Raw genomic sequence first — 13288 nt, 5'->3', positions numbered from 1 at the left:
CAGGGGCCTCCTCCTCAGCAGGTATTGCCTTCTCTCTCTGCTTGTTGTTTTTTTTGGACCGTACTTCCAGTCAAAGAAATGTTAGATGATAGAGCCCTTTTTGCTGCCGAGGGTCAGGGAAGGTGCCCATGGGGGCCGTGCGGGGGCCTAGCGCTGGCCCTGGGGACTTTCCATGAGGCACAAACTGGCTTCTTAAGCTCAGGCAGGGAGGGGTTTAGGCTGCATGTAGAGGCGGCCATGCAGTATAAGCATGGTGGCTGTCACAGCTGGTTGTGGTGTAAGCGGTGTGAGCTTCAGGGTTTGGCCAGAGGTGTGAGATCCCTGCTGCCCAGGGGGGACCACAGGGCCAGCTAGTGCTTAGGTTCTCCTTGCTTCCCCCCTCTCCCCACACAGAGAGGCAACGGGCTCAACAACCCTCACTCTGAGGGGAACAAGGATCACCAACCTCTCCAGTTTTGGAGAAAAGTGAGAGCATTGCTTGATATGTAGGTGCTGCTAGTGGAGGTTATTATTGTTGGTAGCTCACAGGGTGAGTATAACCATCCTTTAGGAGGTATTTCCTGGGCATGCATATGTGAACAGCTATCTGAAAGAGGAGCTAAGGCCTCCTGGGTAGCTTCAAGGGTCTCCTGTGAGGGTAGCTCAGACACCTGCTTTCTGGCAGTGTTGCCATATGTGCAGAAAGGCTGAGGGGATCTCAAGGAGCCTCTAGAGTCCTTTGTTTAGTGAAGAGCATTCTCACCTTCCTCCTGTGGCAGGTCCCAAGCATCCATCTCACAGAGCAGCCCAAGTCACATAAAAGAGACCAGGCCAGAGTTAAAAGGCCAAAGTCAGCCAACCCCCAGGAATGGATTGAGAGCTTCATGAAGTGTCTGTAACTACCATTAGCAAAGAGCCTGGCAAAACCCCTCTCTGGGGTCAGGTGAAGGGAAGCAACACCAAGGGTACTTGTAAACTGGGGAAGTGAATAAACAAGAGTGATCTGAAAAAAAAAAAAAGGAAAGGAGAAAGTGCTCTGCGTCAGGCACAGACAGGTATGGTGGATGTGGAGCCCCTCCAGCAGTTCGGAAAGGCTGGAGCCTTTGCTCCCTGGTACTGCAGGCTTCAGGCAATCTAAAACAATGTTTCAGCAGTTAGTATGATGCGAGTTAGTTTAAAAAAAACCTCACAGGACTTCAAATGTAACAGGTATTGGTTTTCTTTAGCTACTTTTTGTTGATCCATTTTCTGGTCAACAGTTCAGTTGGGCTTTAACTGTTCATTTGGGTGTGCAAATATGCCCAGTTTGGTAGGTCAGCTGGGTTGCGACACAAGCTAAGAGCGGCCAATCTGCCGGGGAAGCACGTACATGGAGTTGGGCCATAGGGGAAAAGGGTATGGCGAGGGGCCATGCCTGTTACACAGAGGTGCCAAAGCAATAATGTTCATTCGTGCAGCTCTTCCAGCTGAGGGATGCTGGTTTCCCAGCGCCCATCGCAGACTGAGGGGCAGCCTGGAGGGATCACGGGCCAAGAAGCTACGGCTGCAGCTGGCACTGGGTGTGCGTGTTCCTCTGTGTGTGTGTGTGTGTGTGCACATGAGTGTGCTGGGGACCAGTGTATTTATCCATATTGATCATGCTATCCTTAAGGCTGAAGGTTAGTGGCACTCAGAGGTAATACACAGCTATGATGTGAAGTGAGAAGGAATAAGGATCCCCATGCACTACATGAGGCTGACATTGTCTCCTCAGCTGTGGGAGTTGGAAGATCGAGTCACATCACAAAACATTATTTAAAAAAAATAATTTATTCTGGCCTGGGAGGAGCAACTGATTTGCCTTTTAAATGCTGATTTTTTTGAAAACCCGCAGCACAGGCCAGTCTGAGGAGGTGCGAAGTGTCACCCCAGCTGGCATTAAGCTGGCTGCCATATCAGCTAAAAATACTTTCTCCTCGTGTGCCCTCCCAGCAAGGTGCAGGGCTGCCTGCTGGGGCGGGCTGCGCTGCCAGGGCAGAGCCGCAGGTGAGCCTTGTGCTCGCAGCGGGCTCAGTGGCTCTGTGAAGCCCGAGCTGCGCTTGCTCATACAAGCATGTGTAGCCTCTGCTTTGCACCTGGTTAATTTTTGGCACATTAGCACATTCAGGCTTGCTGTGCTCCTGGACTGCAGCAGTAAGTGCTAGAAAAGCAGTGTGTTTGATGGGTGTCCATCATGGCTGCCTGAGCCCTTCCTGCAGGCTCCAGCACTGCCAGCAGCCCCCTCCCACCCTCACTGGCTTTTGCAACATTGGGATCAGTTGATAGTGAACTGGCTCATCTGCGAAGATCCCATCCGAATTGGGAAGACTTGTGAAACCTGAACCTCTGCCGAGCTGCAGCTCCCCTTTCTTGCCCAGCAGCAGGGAGGTCAGTCAGGAAATTCAATCTCCATCAGAGTCCAAGAGCTTCAGCGAACAAGAGCAGTGAGCGGCAACAGAGAGCACATCGCTGGCAGATGCGTAATGTACCCGGCACATATGTTCCAGCAGGACTGTGGTCATCCCGGACTGCCCGGAGGCTCACTGAGTGTTCTGGCAGCCACACGTTATTTCCACAGCTGACAGTGCTGAGCGAGAAGGTTTGTTAATAAAAATGTATTTAGAGACCTTTCTCAGAACTAATTTTCCTAACAGAAGTAACTTCAACATTATTAAAGCTCCCCTAATTTCTTGTTACTCTTTTTTACGTTTTCTGTGTTCTTGGGTTTTTTTTTAATAACAATTGCCAGTACAAAATATTCTGGAGACTGTGATAAGGAAACATATGTTGTCTGTGCTCTGACCCGCCGCAGACATTCCCGGTGCAGGTGTCTGAGGCAGCTGGGGGCGATTGGTAGAGCTGGGGGGTGGAGGTCCTATTCAAATTGGCATTTTTTCAGACTGGATCTGTGGGTGGCAGCAGTGGAGGCCAGCAGTTCTGGTTCAGTGTGCATCTTTACCCCTGCCCTGTGTCCTCTTTCCCTGCTGTGTGGGCAGTTTAATAGTCAGCTTGTGAAAGATGTAATAATTAACAGGAAGAAAAATAAGCATCTCCCTGAGAGGAGGAAGAGGAGTTGTAACAACCCTCGGCTGCAATACAGAAGGAATGCAATGATGGGCAGCAGTGCCTGCTCCTCTCTCCCTTCCTACATAACAGGGACATCAAATTTTAAGTAGTAAAACCTCAGGGGTAAGTGAGAAGCTGTGTGAAGAGTTATGAGCAACGATCTCATAAATAAACCTGACCTATCATATCCCACACAGTCTGTCTTGCCTAAACTTACATCAAAGATGCCAAAAGCCACAGTAAGATGGGAAATCAGCCCGTCCTTATAACTGCAGGCACTGCTCTCCAGAAAAGGTTCTCGGGAAGACATTAGTGAGGCTGGATTTCTACAGTGAAGGAAGAGCGAGTCCTGCAGAAGAAAGCAAGACTGTAAGGGAGCAAGACCAAAGGTCCGTATCACTCAGCATCCTCTCCAAAAGCAAATATTGGTAGATATTCCAGGAAAATGTAAGAGCCATAGGAGATTTCTCCAAATCTCCAAAGGAGATTCTCCCCCTACATCCCTGCTCAGCTTTTGGCAGTAACCCCCTGAAGGAGTGCCTGAGCCAGCAGGTGCGCCCCAACTCACCTGTTTCAAAGCTGCTGAAGGATTTATCACATTTGGGGTTACCCAGTGTCTTTTGGGCCCATTTATTTCCTGGCTTTTGGGAGTTTGCAGGGTGCAATGCACTGCATGGTTCAGTTATGCTTCATGGCTCTGCTGGTGTGAAACCTGTTACCTGGATGTAGCCAAGCAAAGAGACTGGCAACTCTCTGGGATGGGCAGCCAGGGGATTATCAACCAGGAGCTGTGCACCACTCAGCAGGGCAGGTGCCAAGCTCTGAAACTTGGCCAGGATAAGGGAAAATAGAGACATTGCACCTCCTGTAGTAGCAATCAGCAGTTGATGATGCTGAGGAGTGGCGTGGAGCTGCTCCCAGGACACATAAAGCAGGTTATAAAGCAAGGCAAATAGGGGCAGATATAGAGGCTTCTGGGGCAGCGAGGCTGGCTGGCTCCTGGGGGCCACCGTGTGCTGCTGGGAAAGCATGGCAGCCTCGGGTGCCTATGAACCAGCCCGGGGCAGTGGGTCATGCTGGCAGGTACAGGGGCTAAGGATGATTTGGAGACCTCAGGTCACTAGGGACACAAAATCTCCCAGGGTACATCTAGCTTCTCTTCCCACACTTTTCCCGCCAAAGCATCATGACCCAAACAATTTTTGGATGTAAGAGTGTAAACCGCCAGGCTGTACCCTGTGAAACTATGCATTGTGTTCAATATCTAAAATTCTCATTTTCTAGGACAGAGCTAAGCGGGTAACCCAGTCCTCAGGGTCAGAGGGGGATCCCTGCAGGGGAACTAAGATGTTTGTTAAGAAAAACATCTTCCACAATGTGCTGGACCCTCTGTTCTGCGTAACCAGTTTGCTTCCTGTGCGATTTGCTTCCACTGCCCAGACAGTGACAGACCTGAATATTGCTGAATATCCTGATGTTCAAACAACCTTTTTGGTTGTAGTGCCTAAAAGCCAGTTTCCCCAAAGCTCCAACTTTTGCCTATGACATGATGGAAGACTAGACGGTTGCCTCACTCCCTCAGGTTTCATTGAAAAAACCTTGTCCCAGATTGCTACAGCCCAACCACCAGTGCTGTATGTACAAGTCACTCTTGCCCTTTGCTCTTGTGCTGAGAATGGGGTAGTGGCTGTTGAAATACTTTTCAAAAATCTGTTGTCATAATGAGGGCTGATGATTTTCTAAATCTTCACCTTAGTCTTGGTTGTGTGCAGCAGTTAGTCTTCAATTAGCTGCCCCAGGGTGGTGATGTTACTTTTTGTGGGGGTATTTGATAGCCTGACGAGGGTGTCCGACAGGGATACTGGTGACATGGGCTATTTTATTTCCAAATGCAGGTAGGCTCTGGCTTTGCATCCTGGAGATGGCAGCGCCCAAGGTCGCAGTGGTTGGTGCAGGAGTCATCGGCCTGTCCACAGCACTGTGCATTGTGGAGACTTATCCCAGCTGCTCTGTGACAGTCCTTTCAGAGCAGTTCAGCCCCAACACAACGAGCGACGTCGCAGCTGGGATGCTCATCCCTCACACCTACCCAGGTGCGTGCAACCTGGCCTGGTGCTGCCCATGGGCACCTCATGTGGTGGTGCACCTGGGTGCACAGCGAGGCATAGAGGTTCAGGAAGAAAAGTGCCATGACCTGTGTTCCCCATCTGTCCTGTCTCCTCTACACTGACTTGTACGCTTCTCTTTGCATTATTCTTTTCTGTATGTTTGGTTTTGTTTATATGCAGGCACACCAATCCATGTGCAGAAGCAGTGGTTCAAAGACACCTTCACTTACCTTTTTGCCATCAGCAATTCAGCCGAGGCATCAGAGGCTGGCATTCACCTGGTCTCTGGGTAAGGACGGCCCCCCCTGCCCAAGCAGATTTTGGTACGTTTGTGCTGTGTCCTGGAGCAGGCAGAGAGGTTTTCCTTTCTAGAGTTCAGGCGTATTCCCTTCATGGAGTAGCTCTTATGACCATATTCCCAAGAAATTGCATTGCAACTGCTCACATACAATGTATTTTCAAGCAAAATCCATCCATAGGCGTGTAAAGAGAAACCACTCAAAACTGGTCAGCACCAAATGTCTTTTAATAACTGATGTTTTCCATACTGTCATCCACCAGTTGCTTGCAGTAGGGGTGGCCTTCATAGAGATGGGACTGCAGGATCTTCCAGCTTCAGCAACTCAGTATAGGGATGCACCTGGGGGGAGTGTGGGGGGTGTCTGTGTGTGCGGTGTTAGGAGTGTTTCATGCTGCCTATTATGTACACAGAAATTAATCTCTTGGGAGTGTTGAGGCTGGGCACTCTGTAGCTTTATGGGTACACGAAAAAATGTGACCAGGTGTGGAAACGGCCCTATGTGAAGGTCCAGCCAGGGTGGCTGCAGCTGTGGTGGGGACACTGTGTGAGGGGACTTTGTACTTCTACAGCTGGAAGTAGTGGTATAGCTGGAAGATCTCTCTGCAGTTTGTTTATCCTGGTGTGTCACCCTCAAGTTTGGCTGTGGCAGCCCTCTGCCTGTTTGCCAAGGCGGTTATTGCAGCAGCAGGCAGCAATGTTTCCCCACTGCTGTTAATCTTGCAGAGCTGCACTGATGAGCAGGAACAGGTTCCTGAGTTCCTGTGTTTGTACTAAGATTGCCATGACACATAACATGGCAGAGCAATAGTGGGTAAGTTTTGCAGCTTTTTCTCTGTGTCCTTTTAGGTGGCAGGTCTTTAAAAACACTCCCAAAGAAGAGTTACCTTTCTGGTCAGATGTTGTCCTGGGATTTCGACCAATGTCCGAAGCAGAACTCCAAAAGTTTCCACAGCACCAATTTGGTCAGGCCTTTACAACACTGAAATGTGACTGTCCACCCTACCTGCTGTGGCTGGAGAAAAGGTTGGTCTTGCTGCAGGCTGGGTACAGAGAGAGAAACGCAGGCAGAGGGACTGGGGGCACACTGGGGATTCCTTGAGAGCCTTAGGTTTGAACAAAATTGAAAAAGGGCCATTTCTCACTGGGGAAAATCCAGCAAGCTCTTCCTTGGGGAGAAGCACAAGAAATAAATATCCAATTTTTTCAAAATGTGAAAGTCCCCATTTATGAATGTCCACTTCCTACCACTGTGGCTGTACAGTTGGGCTTAGAGTGGGAGCACCTCTGGGCATAGGACTGACATAGCCACAGGGGCCATGCTTGGCCAGCCAGACCTTGAAGGTACATCGGGAACCCACCTATCGGGAACATTGTCCCAAGAAAACAAGTAGGTTCTCCTCATTTGTCAGACTTCCCAAATAATATCCCTCTGTTCTTGAAGATACATCCAACCCCTGGGAGAATAGACATGTCAGGGAAGATGTCTTATTTGTGAAGACTTTGCACATCAGAAGTAGCTGGACCAATTAATCTCAAATTTGGTCAACTATTGCAATCGTTTCTTAATCCTGTCAGGTGAAAAAAGGTCAAATAGCATCACCTTGTAACAAACCTTTTGGAAATGTTTGCCTGTGTAAGACGGGTGATGCACTCACTCTGAGGAGTCGTGGCTTCACAGTTCATGCCTGAATTGACATGAAAGTTAGAAAAATTGCCAATTTCCAGATTTCCAAGTTTCCCCAAAAGACATGGATTTTTGAGACCTGCAGGAGAGTCAGGATGCAGATCTAAAAAGGTTCTGACACTGGGATGTGTATTTAATCCATTTAAGTACCCCTAAAGTGAGCAAATAGCTGTTTCTGCTTGAGAGCAAGATGATTTGGGGTTAAGTAAAGGGACATGTACCGACACTGTGGTACAAATTGCCAGCTCAGCCGGTTGCTTGGATGCTTTTCATCTCACTGCAATATGTGAAAAAACGTTTCTTGTTCTAGCAGCCAGCCAGGCTGGGAGTATTCCAGTGGCACCAGTGCCACGTGAGGTCTATTCTGTCTCCTCAGTGCACATGCTCTGTTACATTTCATTGCCTAACCGAATCCGAAATTTCTGCTGAAGCACAACTAAGTTGTACAACCCATTTAGTATCTGCCATGTGATTTCTGCTCTCTCCTTATTCCTGCTGTAGCCTTCTCATTTCTCAAAGGATGTAGTCTAATAAGATGATCAAGCTGCTTTTCTTTCTCTTCTCTCTGGTGATGAGAAGTGAGAGCATATTAAACATGTAACTAATACTCAAATCTCTAATGACCTGAGCAGTATTTATAGACCATTCTCTTGGCAATCCACAAGGAAAATTGTTTTTGTGCCCACCCTGCTGGTCCAAAAATGGACTTCAGGAATTTTTTATGGCATGATGGCAGAGTCCAAATTACAACACTTACAAGCTCTTCCAGCAAGTTGCCCAGCCAGAGCTGCTGCTGTTCTTCCCAGCCACCCTCAGCATCCTGCTGCACCAAACCCTGGAGCATCAGCTGAGCCCTGGATCCTCAGCTCATTCACTGCTCTGTGGGAAACCACCGCCTTTACATTGGGGTTGATCACTTTGCCAGATGCCAGAATATTGCAAAGGAGAGGATTTCCCACTTAGTGCATCATCATCACAGCCCTGTCTCCTGACTTGCTAATGCTAAAAGCCCCACTAAAGATCCCCAGCAACTGGATCTACCTGACAGCATGAAGTGACTCCATCTCATGCCAGTGTCTTTCCACGGGGAAGGGCTTCAAGCCTCAGGCAGGTTCAGGGTGGAATTTGGCTTGAAATTGAACTCAAAGATGAACTTCAAGAAAGGGTGAATTTTGCTGAAGAGCAGACACAGATGTATAGAGCTCTGAGCTGTCCTAGGTGACTCCTGGCTGCTGCTCTAGAAGGTTATGAGTGTCCAGGAGGTCCCATGCCACATTTGACCAGCCTGTGGGGATGTCTTGGGTACCCCAGAGCTTTGCACGTGGCAGAAGATGGCTAAGTGTCTTCTGGTGTCAGGGAGGCGAGTTGGGAATTAATGCAACAGGCACATTAAAAGGGGTGTGGTACAGCAGTGCTGTCACTAGCAGAAGTGAGATGGTGAATAAATCTTATGTTTTTCAGCTTGCTTGAGCTGTTAAAGCTTGGTACTGTTATAGAAATGCATCAGTGAGACCGTGAGAACCTGACTGTCTGCCTAGGATCTTATGCCAGACCCTTCTCTAATATTAATCAACTTGCTCTATCTTTTCTAGACCAAACAAGGTAAAAAATAGTTTTGATGAAATCAAATCAGACAAATCACAAACAGAAACCCTGTGACATTTTCTTTGCTTTCAGTCCCATCTGTTGTTTGGTTTTGATTGGTATGTTAAAGGCAATCCATCCCCTTTACTTAATGTGCATAATAATTACATGAGAGTTTAGGGGTTTCTCTTCTGCCTCACTTCTGGAGTCTTTGTGCAGGTTGAAAGCAACTGGCGTCCAGATATACACCAGAAAAGTTGCAGACTTGTGGGAGCTGCACAGTGAATATAACATCGTCGTCAACTGCACAGGCATTGGAGCCCACCAACTGGTGGGGGACAAGAAGCTCTTCCCTGTCAGGGGACAAGTACTCAAGGTTCATGCTCCTTGGGTAAAAAACTTCATCCGGGAGGGGGATGGCATGACTTACATCTACCCAGGGATACACAGGGTAACCATAGGGGGAACCAGGGAAAAGGAGAACTGGAATCTCTCCCCTGACCCTGGCACTACCAAAGACATCTTTGACAGATGCTGCTCCCTTGAGCCCTCACTGCAGGGAGCTCAGGATATCAGGGTGAAGGTGGGCCTGAGGCCATCCAGACAGTGTGTGAGACTGCAGAGAGAGGTCTTGAGCCAAGGAGGAGTTAAGCTCCTGGTGGTCCACAACTATGGGCATGGGGCAGGTGGCTTTTCAGTGCACAGGGGCACAGCCAAAGAGGCTGCTCGTCTGGTGCAAGAGTGCATTGCTGTCCTGCAAGGTGCCTCATCGAGGGCCAAGCTTTGAACTCCAGAGGGTCCTTTTCCATTTACAACAGGCTAGTGTTGAATCTCCTAGTAGCAACTTTGGACATTTATTCCACCATCAGATAGAAGGAACCTAAGACAATAGCTTGTGCCGTTGCAGATGCTTCATGGTATCTTGCGTGGCTTCCAGCTGCCACCTTGGAAAGGTATGATGGGTTGATCCAAGTATTAGTCCAGCTGTCCTTCTCCTCCACCTGGCATTGTTTCTGCCCTGGGTATTTCTCCTAGCCTCATGTTGAGGAGAAGGCAAGATATGTAAATGTTCTTCACAGAACAGAGATCAGAATGCTGCAGTATAATATAAATATCAATTTAGCATTTTTTCATCTGCATCTAAAGGGTATTGGATGCACTAGGTTCAGATTCAGTAAAAATTAGTTCTCTCCTCTTGTACCAGATTTAATCTATTATTGCCCTTGCCCCTGCCATGTTGCTAACAAACTTTACCATTTTTCATATGACTTACAAGGAAAAGAAATCCCCATGCAGTGCTGCATTAGAGTGCTCCAGGTCAGCTCTTACAGAAAGCAATGTTAGGTCACTGTCATGCACAGTGATTAGGCAAGTGTGATTTTAAGAGCAGGTCTGTGACACTGATCACTGCATTTGCTCATATTACACCTTAGAGAACTTAACTCAGTTTCTGCGAGAGGAAGTTGCCCCTATGAGGTACAGTTTTGTGCATTTTTTTCTCACACTTGTTTGCAAATCTCTTTTTTTTTTTTTTTTTTTTTCCCTCCAAGCCCCTTAGATTTTGCTCTCAGACACAGAATGATTCTTCCCCCCAACAGCAGCATTGACATGGCCCATGTTCTGCAGAAAAGGATTTTTCAGGGTGGGTTTGGGAATGCAAGTAACTCTTTTCTACTTTGCATCAGCACTGGCTGCTTTCCTTGCAACAGCTGCTATGAATAAATCGGTGACAAACCAACAAGGATCTTAACACCAGCTTCAGTTTCATAAAAGAGAGAAGAGCCATTTAAGACTAGATAAACACTCTAAAGACAAATTTGTCTGTAACTGAATGTGAATGAGCTCCTCTGCCATAACGAAGCTGAGCCACCAGAGCCCAGACCCTCACTCCATGGCAGAGGCTGAGCTAGGCAATTCAAGCCCTTTCATGTGGCTGAAGATAGTCACTCCCAAAAACTGGAGCTTACCATCCAAGTAGAGGTCTGACAGTGATTAAACCACTCATTGATCTTAAATGGCTCATTCAAGAGCATTAGCATCCACTTTTGCCTAGGTTATTTTTGTCCTTACAGCTACAAAACAAATCAAAATCCTTCAAGAATTCACATTATTAAAATGTACTGATAAATAAAGTTCTAATAGTGGAGCAAAGGTCACTAGTGTTTCATTTCATAAACAAGGGGGGTTCTTTCATTTAGGGTGGCCTGATGGGATGACAAAAGGCCACATTCAAACAGGACTGCCAACTCCTGATGTTCTCATGGGGGATGAGGACAGTTATCCTTTGCAAGGGACAGATGTCCGAAGAAACAGCACAAAATTAAATTATAGGTCAATAAGTACCTAGGATCAGCCTAAACCAGCCCTGCCTTCAGAAGTCTTGCCCTCTTCTCAACTCTGAAGGTTAATTTTGCACACCCACACCCCCCCAATCATTTATCCTTTCCAGAGGTATGAGAGGAGGCAGAGCTGCTGCTTTTGACAGCAGTGTTGGCGTAGAGCTTGTCAAACTGCAGCTTTGTTCTCAGCTAACACAGGACATAAAAACACGTGGAAAAAGAACATGAGAATGGGCTAGTTTTCCTTAATCTTGATTTCAGTCTTAAAAAGTAACAAATGGTGTAGCTTATCCTGAAGAAAGAAACTCTACTAATGCTAATGGGGTGTTCATAGTCCCATGAGAAACCAGAGCTCTGGTTGTGCACTCTTGTTCTGCAGGGTGGCAGGGTTTCTTCTAATTTACTTCTAAAAGTTGTCTGGTTGATAAAAATGTCAAAATAGGCTCAGCTGCAAGGCCCATCAGTCTGGTGTCCTAGCTCTGCCCACAGCCAGCAGTGGAGAGGGCCACTTCTACCCATTGCTGGCCCAGAGGCTTTCTCAGCTGAGGGGTAGCTTAGTGTTTCATGTCCCTTAGATGATTAATCTTCCACACATTTGTCAACTTGCTTCTGAAACAACGTATGGTGCTTTTGTAGTCCCCAACATCTTGTGACGGGAGACACTTCTTTGCCTAGGAGCAGAGCTCCTTGCCTTCATCTTTGTCTTGAACCTGGAAACATAATGTGATCTCCCTTTCTTGCATCTCATGAGAAGTGGTGACTAGTTATTCTCCATGACCCTTCTTGAATTCATAAAGCTGCACCATGTTCCCTCTCAGACTCTTCTTTCCCACCTTGAAGAATCCTGGTTTATGTAGCTACTACCCACATAAAGTCATCCCATATCTTTGGTCTTCCTTGTTGCCCATCTTTATACCTTTTCTGGCTCTACCATACCCTTTTCAAGATGGAGGGACCAGAAATGCACACAGTACTCATGACAGGGGACGAACCTTGTATTTTGATATTGATGATGATATCTCCCCTTCCTAGTAATTTCTTATACTAAATTGCTTTATAGTCACTAATAAGCTTTTGATTGACACTTGAATAGAACTACCTACCTAATTACAAGGTATCTGTCCTGAGTAGTACTAGCTGGTTCAGAGGCCATTACTGAGTCTGGGTGGTGAGGAGCTCTTTCTCCCAACTCAGCCATGTGTTTGTCTCATGTTATCCACACTGAATTTCACCTACCATTACTTTGCCCAGGTTCATGAGATGGTCTTTGCAGCTCTTTGCAGGCAGTTTGCATTTTACTACCTTGAATAAGCTGGTACCACCAGCAGACCCAGCCACTTCACCATTTACTGCCTGACTGATGGGTATGTGGATTAGCACCGGCCCTACCACAGATCCCTCTAAGATGTCACTGGTGACTTCTCTTCACTGTGAAAAAATCAGATAGTTTATCCTTACCTTGTCTCTCTAGCCTATATGCAGTTGCTGACACGAGAGGATCTTCCCTCTTACCCCATGCCAGATTAGCTTCTTTGTGAGTTCTTGGCGACAGATGTTATTAAAGGCTTTCCAGAAGCTGAGATCATCACGAGCGGATTGCTCTAGTCTGCAGCTTCACTGTTTCCTCTGAAGCCGTAAGAGGGTGGTGAAGCACAGCTTCCTAGCTCCTCACTGCAAAGCTCTGCCGATTCATCCCTTTTAGTCTGTATCTGTCCTTGGAACTATTCTATTACCATGGCTTTTACTGTTTGCCTGCTACGGGTTGTCAGATTTAGTGGCTTGCATTTATCTAGATCCCTCAAACCACTTAAAAGAAAACAGTGTCACGTGCCATCCTCCTTTTTTTCTTCAGCTGTTTTAAGTAAAAGGCTATACACCAGCCCTAACAGTGCAACAATTTCCCATTAGCGTTCCTTAAAAACCCACAAGTGAGTAACATCTGCTTCTCCTGAATTTGTTACTATCCCTTGCATCTATTTGTTCTAAAACCTCATCTAATGGCCCTTCAATCTGAGGCAGCTTCTCTGCATTATCCCCTTAACAAATGGCTCTGCCGTGGGAATTTCACTAAGCTTTTCTGTGCCGAATGCAGACGCAAGTGATCTGTTTAGCTGTTGTGTTAGGGCTTGTTTTCTCTCAGACTCCTTCGTCGCCCTGATCGTCTGCTGACTGCATACCCTGGTCACCTGCAGAACGCTCCCGCAGGCTT

At 47.2% G+C, this 13288-nt stretch overlaps 1 protein-coding gene across 1 annotated transcript; it reads left to right on the top strand.

Annotated features, from left to right (window-relative positions):
- The first annotated feature begins 6 nt into the window (after positions 1-6).
- Positions 7-10886, top strand: DDO (D-aspartate oxidase). Its single transcript, XM_026844982.1, has 5 exons — positions 7-21; positions 4959-5156; positions 5352-5460; positions 6319-6495; positions 8960-10886. The coding sequence occupies exons 2-5, from the start codon at positions 4985-4987 to the stop codon at positions 9525-9527; spliced, it is 1026 nt and encodes a 341-aa protein (XP_026700783.1). The 5' UTR covers positions 7-21; positions 4959-4984; the 3' UTR covers positions 9528-10886.
- The last annotated feature ends 2402 nt before the right edge of the window (positions 10887-13288 follow it).

The sequence above is a fragment of the Athene cunicularia genome (assembly GCF_003259725.1).
Source record: "Athene cunicularia isolate RWA chromosome 3 unlocalized genomic scaffold, athCun1 chr3_part1, whole genome shotgun sequence".
Taxonomy (NCBI): domain Eukaryota; kingdom Metazoa; phylum Chordata; class Aves; order Strigiformes; family Strigidae; genus Athene; species Athene cunicularia.
This window is presented reverse-complemented; position numbering and strand designations above follow the sequence as displayed.

Excerpts from the sequence above, each read along its gene's own strand:
- DDO (XM_026844982.1), top strand. The coding sequence starts at position 4,985 with ATGGCAGCGCCCAAGGTCGCAGTGGTTGGTGCAGGAGTCATCGGCCTG. Across the intron at positions 5,157-5,351 it reads CATCCCTCACACCTACCCAG|GCACACCAATCCATGTGCAG; the intron begins GTGCGTGCAACC and ends GTTTATATGCAG. Across the intron at positions 6,496-8,959 it reads CTGCTGTGGCTGGAGAAAAG|GTTGAAAGCAACTGGCGTCC; the intron begins GTTGGTCTTGCT and ends GTCTTTGTGCAG.